At 41.7% G+C, this 14,657-nt stretch overlaps 1 protein-coding gene and 1 non-coding gene across 2 annotated transcripts in view; one reads left to right on the top strand and one right to left on the bottom strand.

Annotated features, from left to right (window-relative positions):
• tbce (tubulin folding cofactor E) overlaps positions 1–14,657 on the bottom strand; it is an 84,676-nt gene that overhangs the window by 37,364 nt on the left and 32,655 nt on the right. The window contains exons 5-10 of the mRNA XM_069885150.1: positions 12,318–12,406; positions 7,243–7,342; positions 5,658–5,760; positions 5,503–5,579; positions 3,797–3,892; positions 2,244–2,308 (exon numbers count right to left, since the gene is read on the bottom strand). Coding sequence (XP_069741251.1) covers positions 2,244–2,308; positions 3,797–3,892; positions 5,503–5,579; positions 5,658–5,760; positions 7,243–7,342; positions 12,318–12,406 — 530 coding nt within the window. The remainder of the gene's footprint in view (positions 1–2,243; positions 2,309–3,796; positions 3,893–5,502; positions 5,580–5,657; positions 5,761–7,242; positions 7,343–12,317; positions 12,407–14,657) is intronic.
• LOC138737797 (U6 spliceosomal RNA) lies at positions 2,059–2,165 on the top strand. Its single transcript, XR_011341239.1, has one exon. It is a non-coding gene; the product is annotated as a U6 spliceosomal RNA (small nuclear RNA).

Here is a 14,657-nt window from a genome sequence, read left to right as displayed (position 1 = left end):
ATCCGTTCCACACATCTACGTGATAAACTGCCTCAAGGAAGCTGCTGCCTTTGGGAAGAAGGTACGGAAACCTGAGCAGGAAATGGAGGAGATACGGTCACACAAAGGTCTGCAGGCACCGTGGTTCCATCTCCTCCGTGCTGTCCCTACTTCCTGAATTCGGTAGTTTCTCAGGATAACAATTATATCTTTATAAGAGTGAACCTTTTCTTATCAATAATCAGGAGTATTTATATGTCTTTAAAGTTGTTAAGACCAATTTACTTTTTTGGGTATTAAAATTATGAGAAATTTTAAGGATCTGTATAAATATAATTATCTCCCCCGATAGAATATACAAAATAAACACTTTCCAGATGGTCTCCAATGGCACTGTCATTAGTTGGTCATATTAATGCAATTAAAATAATAATTTTACCAAAGTTTTAGCAAACCTTCACTGCAGAAACAAGTTGGAGGAATGGGTCTCCCTTATTTTAGCTTTTATTTTTGGGCTATTAATATCCAGTATATTACCTTTTGGATTTATTATTCAGACGTACATGAATGTCCTTTATGGGTAAATTTGGAGAGGAATTCAGTGGGGGGGGGTACTTGTTGGCCTCAATGCTGGGAGCTCCTCTACCCTTTGTGTTATCCAAACTTAAGCATACAATAAGCATTTGGTTCCAGTTTCGTACATTTTTGGGTTTAATAATTTTGTTTGATCTAGTGGAAGACATTTTAATTTTTTTTTAAAGCATAATTAATTAATCAGGGGTTTTCAATGTGGAAAACTAAAGGAGTAATAACCCTTTCAGACCTATTTGCAGGAGGCCGCTTAATGTTTTTTAATCAGTTAGCAGACAAATATGATTTGAGCAAGGCACAGTTTTTAGGTATTTGCAAATTGGGGACTTTCTGCATATTTTACTTCCAAACTATCTAATATGATAGAAACCTTTTTCAGATGTATCCACTTCAAAAAAGGTTAATAGCTACAATGTATAATTGGATACTTAACTTGCGACTGATATCCGATTATTAAAATTAAAGGTGCTTGGGAATTTTAATTCCAAGAAATGCTTCTGGACGATCAATGGGATCATATTTTTCATCAATTTGTGCCTGTCATTCCTTTGATTTATGTCTAAAGATAAGTTGGCCTGTATTTTTCCCAATGTAAACCCTACCTGTGATAGGTGCAAATGTTGAGGTAGCCACTTAAATTGTATGTTCTGGTCATGTTCAAAGCTAGATAATTTCTGGAAAGATGTCTTTCAATCCCTAATAAAAATTCTAGGATAGAATTACAACCAAATCCATTAACAGCTATTTTTGGAATCATACCAGTGGAGACTGGTCATATGCCTGACTCCGCACACCGAATAACTGCCCTTTCAACATTATTGGCTAGAAAAGCCACATTACTTAAATGGAAGAATCTAAACCCACCTACTCTACTTCAATGGTTCTCTGTTGTCATCTCATGTTTTAGTTTGGAGAAATCCTTTTAAATTTAAGGAAGTCTGCCGACAGTTTATTCAAATTTCCATATAGTGTAAGAATAATAATTCTATACTGGATTCTCCCCAAGTTCCTTATGGTAAATTTGGTTTTAACCAGGAAACCCTTTGTTTCCCACTTTACTCTCAGAATGGATGGCCCAGTCCCTCTTTCTTATCTTTTCAGATTAGTTAGAGGGGATTTTGTAATAAAAATAAAAATATTCTCTCTCTTTTTTCTTTATAAAACTAATCTGTTCTTTTTCTTATACATTTGAAAGTAATGTAACTTTCCTCTTGTGTATATGTTCAATATAACTCAATAAATAGATTGAAAAAGAAAGGGATATGTTTCTATTTGGATAAGGAAGTGAAGGGGCTGAGTCAGTTAATCTAAACTGGGACACGGGGGATTTTCCATTCCTGGATGGGGAGCAGGTGGAAAAAACAAAGGTTTTGCTCTTGCCCACTCTCTGGTTGCCACATGGGTAGAGACAAGTTTGGATGTGTTGGAGCTTGCTGGCACAAGTTGCTCTGACTGGTAGAATGAGGGGGAAATTCAAAACAAAAGCAAGTGCTCGCTTCGGCAGCACATATACTAAAATTGGAATGATACAGAGAAGATTAGCATGGCCCCTGTGCAAGGATGACACACAAATTCGTGATATAAATTTTTTTTAAAAAAAGATAAAAATATATTTAAACAAAAGCAAACCTTCTAATATAGAGATTTTTTTCCCCCCATAAAGTTTCACTTACCTGGCTGAATATCATCGAAGTACAATGAGGTTAACCCAGTATTTGACAATATGAGTTGCTCCAACCTGAAACGACAGAGGATTGGGATTGGTACACTGCACTGAACTTAATCATAAACTTTTTTTTTGGAATATTTTATTTAAGAGAAAAATGATTATGATTACAAAAATAATACAGTAATGCAATATATCATAATTCTAACATGGTTTATATATAGAAAAAAAAACTTTAAAAAACCCAAACCCCCCCCACCCCCTACCTACAAATACACCCCACCCTCCAATGTTACCCCAAAACCCACTAACCCCTAAAAGAACAAAGGAAAAAAGAAAAGAAAGGAGAAAAGAGAAAACCAAACACCAATTCTTTTAATGTGGATTAAGGAAACCCCACTACAACCAGATCCCCATCTTAAATTTTCCAATTCAAATAATCCAAATATGGGCTCCAAATCTTTTTAAATACATAATATTTATCCCTTAAATTAGATGTTATCTTCTCCAACGGAGTACAAGACCTTAATCCGAATGCTATCTTTGTAAATTAAGTTCCAGATCTTTCCACAAAATAACTATACACTTCCTTGCCACTGCCAACGCTAGTCTCAGAAAAGCTCACTGAAATTTATCCAATTTATGTAACAAACCAAATTCACTAATATCCCCAATTTAAAAAACTTTAGGATCTAAAGAAAATTTTACTTTCAAAATATTCTGTAAACAATCCTTAACCCAAGACCAAAAGGGTTTAACCTATCACGAGACCATACTGAATGTAAAAACGTACCTTTCTGACCATTACATCGAAAACACAAATCAGAATAACTCAAATTATATCTTTTCAAATGCTCTGGAGTCAAGTATAATTGATGTTTAAAGTTATAAGTTACAAGTCTATGCCTAACATTTACAATTTTTGACATACTATCAGTACAAATATTTTTCCAATAATCTCTATCAAAATCAACTCCCAAATCTTTCTCCCATTTAAGCTGTGATTTATGCAAATCAATTAGAGGGAAGAAAGGTTTTGTTTCAGAATGTATAAAGTATTGCACAGAAAACTCAATCATAAACTTCTGCAGAGATTAAAATCAGATTTACAATAAGCAAGATCTGCTCGATAGATCCCCCCATTGCAAATATCACAGGAATTGTCTAACTGCTCTAAAATCGTTGTCCTGCATAGTTATTAAACCAAGAACTGGCTTTATACAGGGAAAACAAAAGAAAGACAAAAGCAGAAAAGAACACTAAAGGCTTTCACAGCACCTTTAATTGTAGCCAGCTTTGGAAACTGAAAAACCCCTGTATTTTAATACTAGCGATGTCAATGAAAAACACATTGATCAAATACAATGGAATAATTTACCAAAATAAAACATGCAATGCTTTGGAGCACCATGCTCATTTCAGGAAGTGGAATTGCACTTGTGCGTCGAGGGAAGCATGAGTTTCAGTAAAGGTTCACACACAGATCCTCCACACTGCAAGTAAAAGTGAAGCTGGGTTCCATTTGAAACTGGAGCTCCACCGCAAAGAACAGCCTCTAACCTTGGCAAATATGCAATGTGCACCAGTTGATCCGCACCAGCCAGCGGGTTGGAGCTGAGGTCCAGTAACGTCAGAGTTTGCAGAACTCCAACAGGCCTGGAAACAAGGAACCAAATAAATGAAATGATGCAGAAGGCACAAGCACACATATGGGCAGGTATGCACACACTGCACAGATCACAAAGTACAGTAAAGAGTTTGATTTTTGAAAAAAAGCCATTTTGAATATTGTGATTAATATGCTACTATATCAAGCAGTGTACAACTGAGTGATTTCCTTTCCATGGGAGAGAGGTAGACACTATAGGGAATCATCCAGTGCACACATCTCTTGGATTAGCTTCAATTGCCAAACTGGATGGGTTTTAGTTTGATTTTAGGCCAGAGATCATAAAATTTTGTGGTGAACAGTGCATGCCATGAGGTTGAAGGCATGGCTGTGGATGAGACGTGCTGCATGGTCCAGAGGATCTTCTGTCCATCTGTCTCTACTAGCGTAGAGCTGTCACTTGAATGTGATTTTGGAAGGCTGACTGCAACCCCTTCTGCAGATCCCAACATTCAATTTGGAACATCAAACAGTACAACAGAGGAACAGAATTGCTGGCCCACTATTTCCGTACTGAATATGGTGCCAGACTAAACTACATCTGTCTGCTAACCTCACCAAGTTTCTGGAGATGTCCCAGATTTCCTCTAAACTGCATGAACTGAACTGTTTATCTGAGATGCAGTGGAAAAATTTTATTTTGTGTGCTATCCAACTGTCAACCTAGCTTGAGTACACCAGTTAGTGCAAAATAAAACAAAAAGGCAGAATATAATTTACAGAGAATACAGCACAAGGACAGAATTATTTTATTAATGACAGATCCATTCAATAATGGATGATGGCAAAAAAGTCAAGCGTGCGTTATCTTTTGCCTGAAAAGACGGGGGTAGAGGAGAGTGTCACTAGAGCAGGGCGGTACTCAAATATGTTGGCTGCTTTCCTGAGATAGTGGCAAGTGTGTGTCGATGAAGGGGAGGTTGGTATGTGTGGTCCAAGCTGCATTCACATCTTTCTGCAGTTTCTAGTCGTCTTGGGCAGAGCAGTTCCCGTACCAGGCTGTGCTGGGCAGGATACCTCCCTTGGTCACTCAAGCTCCAATGTTATCATGCCCTTTGTTCCCCAAAGGAAATTATTTTCTCAGCATCTTCTTTAATCATCTTAAATACCACAACTAGATTACCCCCTGAACTTCCATACAAATTGACTTCAGAATTCACTCTGCCTTTGGGTCCATGGTTCAGCCAAAGGTCAATCCCAGAGAATGAAGTCAGAGTCAGGGTGGAAAGGAGGTCAGGAGAAAATGGCCAGAAACCCAATTATACATTAAAGTGGCAATCAAGTAAACAATGCACTGTGGGCTTCAGTATTACAACACTAAAAATTCACATTTCAAGACTGAAAACTGTGAGTGAATTTATGACAAATTCGTTGGGAAGTATCATGAACAGAGAGGAATATAATTTGAAGCCCTGTCCAAAGGCAAAACCTAACCTTGTTCAAAATATCAGACCCATTCTGCCCAGTTCTCTCCGTTCCCTCTAACCTCCTGTTGATGCAGTGTAGGCTATTTCAAGAGCTGAGTTAGTCAAGCAGTGAACTGCCCTTTTGTGATCCACAGCCATCAATGAAGAGCCAAAAATATATATAGCTTTACCTTTCCAATACAGAAATGGCATTGGATGACAGATAGGCTTGTTCAAGCACTGGCCACATTGGGGCATAGTCCAAAACCTGCAATGGGATCAGAGTTAGCCTCGTGTCACATCAGTCACTTTGACCAGTTCATAAAAGAGACAGCAACCATGTTACCTGGCCCCACGTCAATCCGTTGTATTGAATAGCTAAGGCTTTCAGGTTGGCAAATGCATCCGACAGTAAGAATGGATTAGAAATTAACGTCAACTTGTTTTGACTAGTGAAAAATGGAAAAGCATATATGAGTACATTTGAAACAACAAGCTACACAAGTTTTTCCTGGAGGCTGACAAGCATTCTAAATGAGCAAGTAAAAATGTTATTTAAGGAATAAAATAACCCCAGGATGTGCTAATCCAGTTACATGTTTAGCCCATCACCCAAAGTAACCTTCTCATTCACCCAAAGACAGATATTACATTGAAAACGTTCCTATTTCACATTTCACTTGATAGGCAGTAACAAAAGGACGAATCCCATTTTATAAATTTAATGGCATGTTTTACTGTTCAGGAAGAAATGGCAGTGAATGCAAGAATAAAAATTGGGATTTAAACCATGTTCATGTTAATGGGTGCTTGATGGCTTTGAGAACTCGGTGGAGTGAAGGCCTGTTTCCATGCTGGTGCCTGGTCCCCGTGACATCAATGGGACAAGGGTTTTGGAATCATTCCTGTGGGAGGAATTCTATTAATAAACTTATTTCATGAAGAATTTCCTCATTCTTCAGTGCCCACAGATACTTTGCAGGCTCCCTTGAACGGGGGAGGTGGGTGGCTATTGAGAAGAGCAAAAGGAGAGGCTGTGCCAACGGTGGTCTGTATGAACCAGGACAAAAAAAAATGAAAGGGGGCAAACTAAAAAAAAATGGGGGCACTGCCGGAGCTACTGTAACGGCAGCACTGCCACTGGTGCAGACCTGGGAGGGCGGAGATACAGTGCTGTTCTGAAGGTTTCAACTGCCTGTTCCTAAAACCAGCAGGTTTTAAATGACCTGTTAAAAGAACCAACGGTCTTTGTAAGTGAAATCCTGCAGCTGAGAGGCCCCAGATGGAGGCTGCAGCTACAAGGAGGAGCAGCAGATCGGCGCAAGGCACCAGAAACAGGAAGAACACCCTGCACACCCACACTCCTAATTGAGAAGCATGGGAGATGACTCTATAGGATGGTGATCGTGGCAGCAGATCAGTGAACAGTTCAGGTCTCTACAGGATGGTGTTCATGGCAGCGGACTAGCGAGGGACTCACACACGCTGTAGCTGTTAGGGACTTGCAGTTGGTGGACCCGCCATAGGCTGCAGGTTGCTGGACACTGGTTCAGGGGAACAAGGTAGAGGAGTTGGGATTCGAGAGGGTGCTGAGGGCAAGGATGTATGTTACATTTTTTATTACACAAAAATAAAAATAACCTTGAACCTGATGACAGCAGGAGGGACCAGACAGGAGCCAGGACAGTTCTGAGCCTGTGACTGGACCAACCCTCATGCCAGACTCCCATCGGGAAGCTGCTGTTTTCTGTGGGTCCAAATTGGTGTCTGGAGTAGGTTGACATTTTGTCAGCTGCCCATAAAATGAATTATTTCACTGTATCTCTGAACATGTGGCAATAAACAATTCAAAAAAGAACACTCTGAGCACAAGGCATCCCTAATCCTGAAGGGCCATTTGAGAAGAAGTAGTCCTTCAGCAACCTACACACCTGAGATCAAGACTTTCCAGTTTCCTTAAGTGCCGAGTAATTTGTGCTACACTCTCCCAGGATGCAAACAGATTCTTGCACAAATCCAGCTCTACAATATCTGGAAGGAGATGGTGAAGGAATAGATTTGGCAAAACCTGCAGTGATTTTGATCTGGGTCCAAACACACAATGTCCTGTTCAGGATGACAAATTCACCCATTGCATGTCACAATTCAAAACCCAGCTGTAAGCAAACTTGGTTAAGATTAAGTGTGAAGAGTGAAGGAATGTGAATAGAGAAAAAGAAGTAAACTGAATTTACATATTTCAAGACCTTAGGCTTCCTCATGAATGCTCCACCACAAACAATTGAGTGTGGTCACTGTAATGCAGGGTAAACAGAGCAAGCTATTGCGAACATCAATAGCATTGGAGACATGGAATGGACACAGATTTGTTTGAATAACTGATGGACATAAGTACACTATTTCTCCTCCAGTGGAACGCCAGTGCGGTGATTTACAGATTGAAAGCCATCCGTACACTTTCTGCTGTCAATCACATTCCGTGGATCAGCCATTTGCTGTGTCTGACGTACATCTGACACCACTTCCCCATGAAGGAGAAACTGACCCAAAGCCCGTGAGATGTTCCCACCACATCTGTGGAAGTCCCAGTGCCGGGCCAGCCACATCTTTCCCAGATGCATGGGGTCAAGCTATCTGACACCACCGGGTCTGAGAAGTGGAATGGGGTGGTGGAAGGCCAGGCAGCCTGCAGGCAGCGAGGGGCTCACCTGTGACAGGAGCCTGATGTTTTTCAACACCTCTGTCAAATCCTTCTGAATACTTTACATGCCTCTGATGGTCAGAGGCATCTAAAAATTATAGAAATAGGTTTCAATAATTAAAAAATCTTTTCCAAAATGTAAAAAAAATTAATACACCATAAAATAATTTTTTTTTTCTCTACAGGATTAGAATAATCTTTAACTATGCCAGCCCTGGTTACCTGGCTGTCTATCCACTCAGCTCTCTGCAAAGATCAAGTAGTGTCAGGTTCCTGCTATGGCACATTCTCAGCCCCACCATAGTGGGATAATATTGCTTTTGCTGCAGTAGTGAGATGGAAATGGTGCCTTCTTGAGCAATGGAGTTAAACAGGAAAGTCTGCAGACTCTGGGATTGCAGTGCAATACACAAAAGTGCTGGATAAATGTCTCCAGGAAGAAAAGGGTAACCAACGTTTCAGGACAAAACCCTTCGTCAAGGTAGGAGCAAAAAGCAGGTAGACCCCTGATAAAAATGTGGGGGGAGGAGGGAGGAAGGGGCAGGGGGTCTAGTACAGTCTAACAGGCAATAGATGGGAAGAGAAAAAAAGCTGAGAAAGGATAGGGAAAGAGAGTTGGGGGAGGGATTTAAGCTAAACTGGAGGTCGAATTTAATACTAACTGGTTGGAGAGTGCTCTTACGGAATATTAGGTGTTGTTCTTCCTATTTGTGGTAGCCTTGGTCTGGCAGTGCATGAGCCCATATATGGGTGTGGAATTAAAATGGTTGGCCACTGTTATGCAGCAGAGAGAAGGCACTCAACGAAATGATCTCCAGCCTATGCCCAGTCTCTCCGACGTAGAGGTGACCACAACGGGAGCACTGGATGCAGTAGATGGCCCCTGAAGGCTCACAAGAGAAGTGCTGCTTCCCTTGGAAGGGCTGTTTGGGGCCCTGAACAGTGGTGAGGGTGGAGGTGTGGGTGCAAGTGGAGCATTTCTTATGGTCACAGGGATAGGTTCCGAGGGGGTTAATAATGGAAAAGGATGAGTCCCAGAAGAAATGGTACCTGCAGAAAGCAGAGATGGGAGGAAAAGATGTGCCTGGTGGTGGGATCACATTGCAGGTGGCAGAAATTGCAGAGGATATACTGGACGCGAGGATGGATGGGTTGGTAGGTAAGGACAAGGGGAATCCTGTCCTTGTTGCTTCTTGGGGCAGAGAGAGCCAGGGCTGATGAGGAGATGTGGATAAGGGTGGAACTGATGGCAGCAGAGGAAAAGCCATGTTTTCTGAAGGAGAAGGACATCTTGGAATTTCTGGAATGGAAGACCTCATCTTGGGAGCAAGATGTGATGGAAACGGAGGAATTGAGAGAAAGGATCGCAATCCGTACAGGAGACAGGGGGGGGGGGGGGTGAAGAGATGCAGGTGAGGTACTTTGAGTAGCTACCATCTGACCTGGGAACCCGACCCAGGTTTATGTACCTGCTCTCCTCTGTCCAGGGCCCTCAACTTCTTCCCCACTCCCACCTAATGCATGGCACCCCTGACTGCAGCACAATCCCTGCAGTCCTCTCCCCTCCACACAACCTGCTGATCCTAACCTCGATCACCTCTCTCACTTCCCGGTACCTGCTGACAACATTTTACAAGGTTTCACTATTCCACTCACTCAGTTTGCCAACGTCACCATCCTAATGAGATCATACTTGGAGTATATGAGTAGAAGTGATTCTCAAAAGCATTATTGAAGCTAGAGAGCTTAAGTTATAGAAGAGTCTTCACAGGCTGGGACCCTGAAGCGTAGGAGACTGAGGGGCGATATTATTGTGGTGTATCAACTCATGAGGGGCATATATAACATGAATGGTTACAGATGCATGCCCAGGATGGGGGAGTCTAAATTTAGAAGCAAGGGAGGTAAAGACCTGAGGGACAGATTTTTTTATTCCACCTCCCTCCCCACCCCCACTCAGGGGGTGGTGCATATATGGAGCAAGTTCCCAGAGGGTGGGAGAAATGGTTACAATTACACCATTTGAAAGATGTTTATACAAGAAGATGGATAGGAATTATTTAGAAGGCATATACAGGTAAACAGGAGTGTAAAATAGTTGGCTAATATGAACGAGTTGGGCCAAAGAGTTCTTTCTGCGCTCTAAAACACCATGACTTTATGAGCTGTCCCTCCTAGGGGCCAATTGCAAGGCCCTGACTAATTGCTTGTTGGTCAATCTGTCCAAACCTCAAGCTCACAACCTGCAGTTGCTCTCCCTCATAACCTTGTGACCTAACCTTGGCCACAAGTGACACATATCAAGAGCAAGGCCGTCACCAAATGGTTATTGGCCTGACATGCTGTGCTGCAGACAGTTAATGTACCACTGCGGGCACCAACACATTTCTGGGTCATCTTAACCTGAAGACAGTTTTGTCTCTGCAGTAAAACCTGGATCCAAGGTGCCCTGCACTCAGCCAGAGAAGCTGCAGGTCTTTCACAGGATTGGGTCACACTTCGGGGGCCCCAGCAGGAAGCCCACCAGCATGTCAAAACTTGGTCCACCAGTCAAACACAGGAAGTCTGAAGTCCACTTTACCTAACCTAGTTCTGAATACATTAGTCCACTTTGAAGCAGAACGCCTTCAACATCTCACAGCTTCCTGAAAGGAGAGAGATATTGCAGCCGAGAGATGTAATCCGCGGAGTACATGGCATGAACACTGCATGAGAAACTCCAACTGCCCCATCTGCTGGCCAAACTGGCAAACATGTGCTTCCATTCATCCATCCCCTTCGAGCCCAACCTTTCCCAGTTTCCCCCAAAGTGGAGACGCTCCCTGTTGATTTCACTAATGGACCAGCCTGGCACCCTGAAGGGGTTTGAAGTTTGGTGCAGGCATTGAGGATTGCCTGGAGACCAGCTCCAGAGCATTGACCGCAGGCAATGACAGTTCGCAAAACCCTCACCTTGACTTCGTGAGCAACCTTACAGCACAGTACAAGCCCTTCAGCCCTCTATGTGGTGCCAACCCATGTATTCTTTTAAAAACTACTAAACCCTCCTTACGTGTAACCCTCTATTTTTCTTTCATTCATGTGCCTGACTAAGAGTCTCTTAAACATCTCCAGCTTCCACAAAGCCTGTGAACATTTAACTGAAGCCAAAGAAAGTCAAATCGGATACAACCCGGTTGCCTGCTGATGACGAAATGTGAATCACAGTTGCAGAAGATGATCAGACATAGTCCAGTCGAAGTTCAGTAGAAGTCATTTACTCAAATAGTCACGCACAGCTTTTTAAAACCCCAAATGATGTCATCACACTGAGACGTTACACAGAACTTCCCGAGATGGCTTGATTAAGCCTCCGTTGAGCCGCTACCCAGCTTAATCAATCTCTCCATGACGATTCCTATGCTGGGCTCTGCCCCAGCTAGATAGCAGAACGCTCCATTCAATAGGGAGCAAACAAATCCATGCCTTTCATTCTCAAACAATGCCATTGAGAGCAGCACCCAAACTGCCACCTCCCCAAGTCCGGAGAAGGAGAAATTCTCCAAACTTCTGGCACCATTTCTGTTCTCTACTGCTGCTGGCCCTCGTACACTTGACAATATTCTCTTCTTCAGCGAGCACCATGAAGGAGGGACAGCAAATGATTCACACCTTATGAAGGATTTTGGTGAGTCCAAAATCTTCACATTAGTTACTTGCCAGGAGTATCACGTGTATCAATCAGTAAGTTATGCTTATTACTGCACACTTTAAAAGCTATTCCTAAATTTCAGAATGCAACACCGGGTGACATGGCTCAATTACACTATATCAAACTTCATGCTTCAGAAGGGTCTCTTCCCGCCCACTTTAAATCATTCTAACCCTTTTCCCTCAGGTGTTTTTGCTATCTTAAAATTCATCCACACCACCCACTGCACATTCCCACATTCTCACTGTTCTTTGGCAAAAGAATTCTTTTGTGAACTTCTGGTGATTCTCACGTTAAAATATTTCAGATTTCGACACTGTACAAACAGAAGCTGTTTTTCTACATTTACATGACTGAATTCCTTCATAAACTTAGTAGCAACACAAAAGTTAAGCACAAGAGCTGCTTGAATCTACTCATGCCACTAAGGCCACCTTATGTGGCAGCTTTTTGGACCAGGTCATCTCTTCCCATCCAACTATTTGCTACTTGCAGAGCTTAAGACACTGCAAGAGGCTCAAATGTATTATGATAAAAAAAATATCAGTTTATTCTAATACATTATAAGCTTTCCTTCTTTGTAAATCAGTGCATCTTTTACAGTGCAAGGATACCGGGACAGATATTGGAGATTTCTTCCTCTTCACTGACATGACTCACTTGACTTCCTCGGACAGAAACCACCCACAATGCATTTAACCACCTGTAAAAGAGACATAAACAAAGGGGATGGTTAAAGCGGTCCACTGCACAGGAACGTCTATTTAAAAAAGACACTGGCTTTCAAATCTGTGCGCTCAAGTGTATCCAGATTAGCAAAATGCAGTTTTGTTCAAAAAACAAACGCAAGAAGGTGTAACTGAAAGACATAGTTCACAACATCTTAATTTTTATTGCAGCTGACAGTTGTATACTTGCCTGGTTCGAGAAGAGTCATGATCAGTATGCAGGGGATGTGATAGTCTAACTTTGCCTTTATACCAATGGAGACCAAAAGTGTAGCACCTCAGCTTTCAATCTGCTGCTCTGCTTTCACACCCGGGCTTAGTGATTTTACTTGTCACAAATTTTGTGATCAGATATTTTTATTCACTGGTTTTCTCGGGTGCTCCTGTTTCCTCCCACTGTTCAAAAAGGGGTTGGAGAACAATTGGGTGGCATGGGCTCATGGGCTGCAAGGCCCTCTTACCAGGTTGTACGTCTAAATTTTAAAATTTAAACAGATGAGATACGGAACTTCAGATGTGATCGAAATGTGCTCTATGAATTGGGGAACTTTAATGCAAGATATTTTTCTTTATTCTCTGTCTGTTTTTGGGATGAAATAAATTAAATTTAAATTTAGACATACAGCACTATAACAGGCCCTTTCAGCCCACAAGCCCTTGCCACCCAATTATGCCCAATTGATCTACAACCCCAGTACGTTTTGAACGGTGGGAACGAAGCCAGAGACCCCAGGGGAAACCCACATAGACATGGGAAGAAAGTACAAACTTCTTGCAGACAGTGCAGGATTCGAACCCCAGTTCCGATCACCGACGCTGAAATAGCGTTGTGCTACCTGCTGCACCAACCCTGCCACCCATTCATAGACAAGCACAGAAATTTCACTGTTGACATATAAAATCATTCACTCTGGACCCCTGGAAGGCACAACGGGGGACTTTCTTCATGGTGAAAAGCTAAACATGGTAGCACTGGAAACTGACTTGCCATGGGTCATTAAAATTTCACAGAACAACATAAAAACTCAGTGGACAGGCGAATGTGTATCATGTCACATAAACAGAGCAATAAAAGTTACACTGCAGCTAAACGAAGCCCCGGTGAAACCTGAACTTGAGTATTTCGAACAGTTCTGGACTTGGACTTCAAGAAGGACTTATTGGATTTGGAGGGAGCACAGCAATGGTTTAGTCGAATTATATTTGGACTTCAATAAATAAAAATCACAAAAAGTAGGGTTGTATTCTCTGCACTTTATGAAATTCAAGACTGATGATTGAACACTCCCAAATAATGAGCGAAAGCCAATACAGACTAAAGCTGATCAGGATGAGAATAAGGTAAACACTTCTCTGCAGAATGGATAGTAAAGGTCTGGCTCTCTTCTGCAAATGGCAATGATTAATTGTTAATTTTAAATTGCTAGATTTTTTTATTAATGAAAATGGGCAAAAAGCAGCTAAATGTCACACATGAGCCACGGTTTGAGGAATGAAAGAAAGGTCTGGAGGTAAATAACCTTCTCCTGTTCCTATTCAGAACAAGCATGGAAAAATCCATCCAGTTTGTCACAACGTTATAGTTAGGACAGCGCATCAGGATAAAGATAATCTGGGAGTGGCGAAAAGCCAGATTAAAAACCTCGAATAGATAAGGGGTAGAAAGCCCCTTCATTATACTTTCCATTTAATTCCCTTTCTGGAAAAACTCTCCAATCTAAATTAGATCATTGTGGGCAGGCAATGGGTTTTGCAATCACCCAGAATCCTCTGATCTGCAGATATCTAGATTGCCAAGAGCAGTGTGGTGATGGAAGCACTCAATACCTCATTCTTCAGTACTCAAGTGTTAGGAGCCCAGAGGACCCCAAAACCCAGCAGCAATAGATATTCACCAAGACAAATCGTTACTTAAACAAAAGTTGTTTTTAATTATCTTTAAACATGCAAACAGAATCACACTTTAACTTATCACTATTGACTTAACTTATCTAACTTAACCCCCTTCTAATTCTAAGTGCACGTGTATGTAATGTGTGTGTAAGTTTAGAAAAGTTCTTTGGTTCACAGTCCAATCATTCTTCTCATACCTCCAAGTTCACTGGTTACAGGGAATTCTGATACTGCGCATAGAATATAACATTCATAAAAGTTCACCAGGCTTTGGTGCTTGAAAAATAAATGGTTACTGCTCAGGAAGGTTCTTGTTGGTTTTCAGAGAGAGAT

This window comes from Narcine bancroftii, chromosome 6, assembly GCF_036971445.1.
Source record: "Narcine bancroftii isolate sNarBan1 chromosome 6, sNarBan1.hap1, whole genome shotgun sequence".
Lineage (NCBI taxonomy): Eukaryota > Metazoa > Chordata > Chondrichthyes > Torpediniformes > Narcinidae > Narcine > Narcine bancroftii.
The sequence above is the reverse complement of the archived record's forward strand: the minus strand, read 5'-3'. Positions and strand labels throughout refer to the sequence as shown.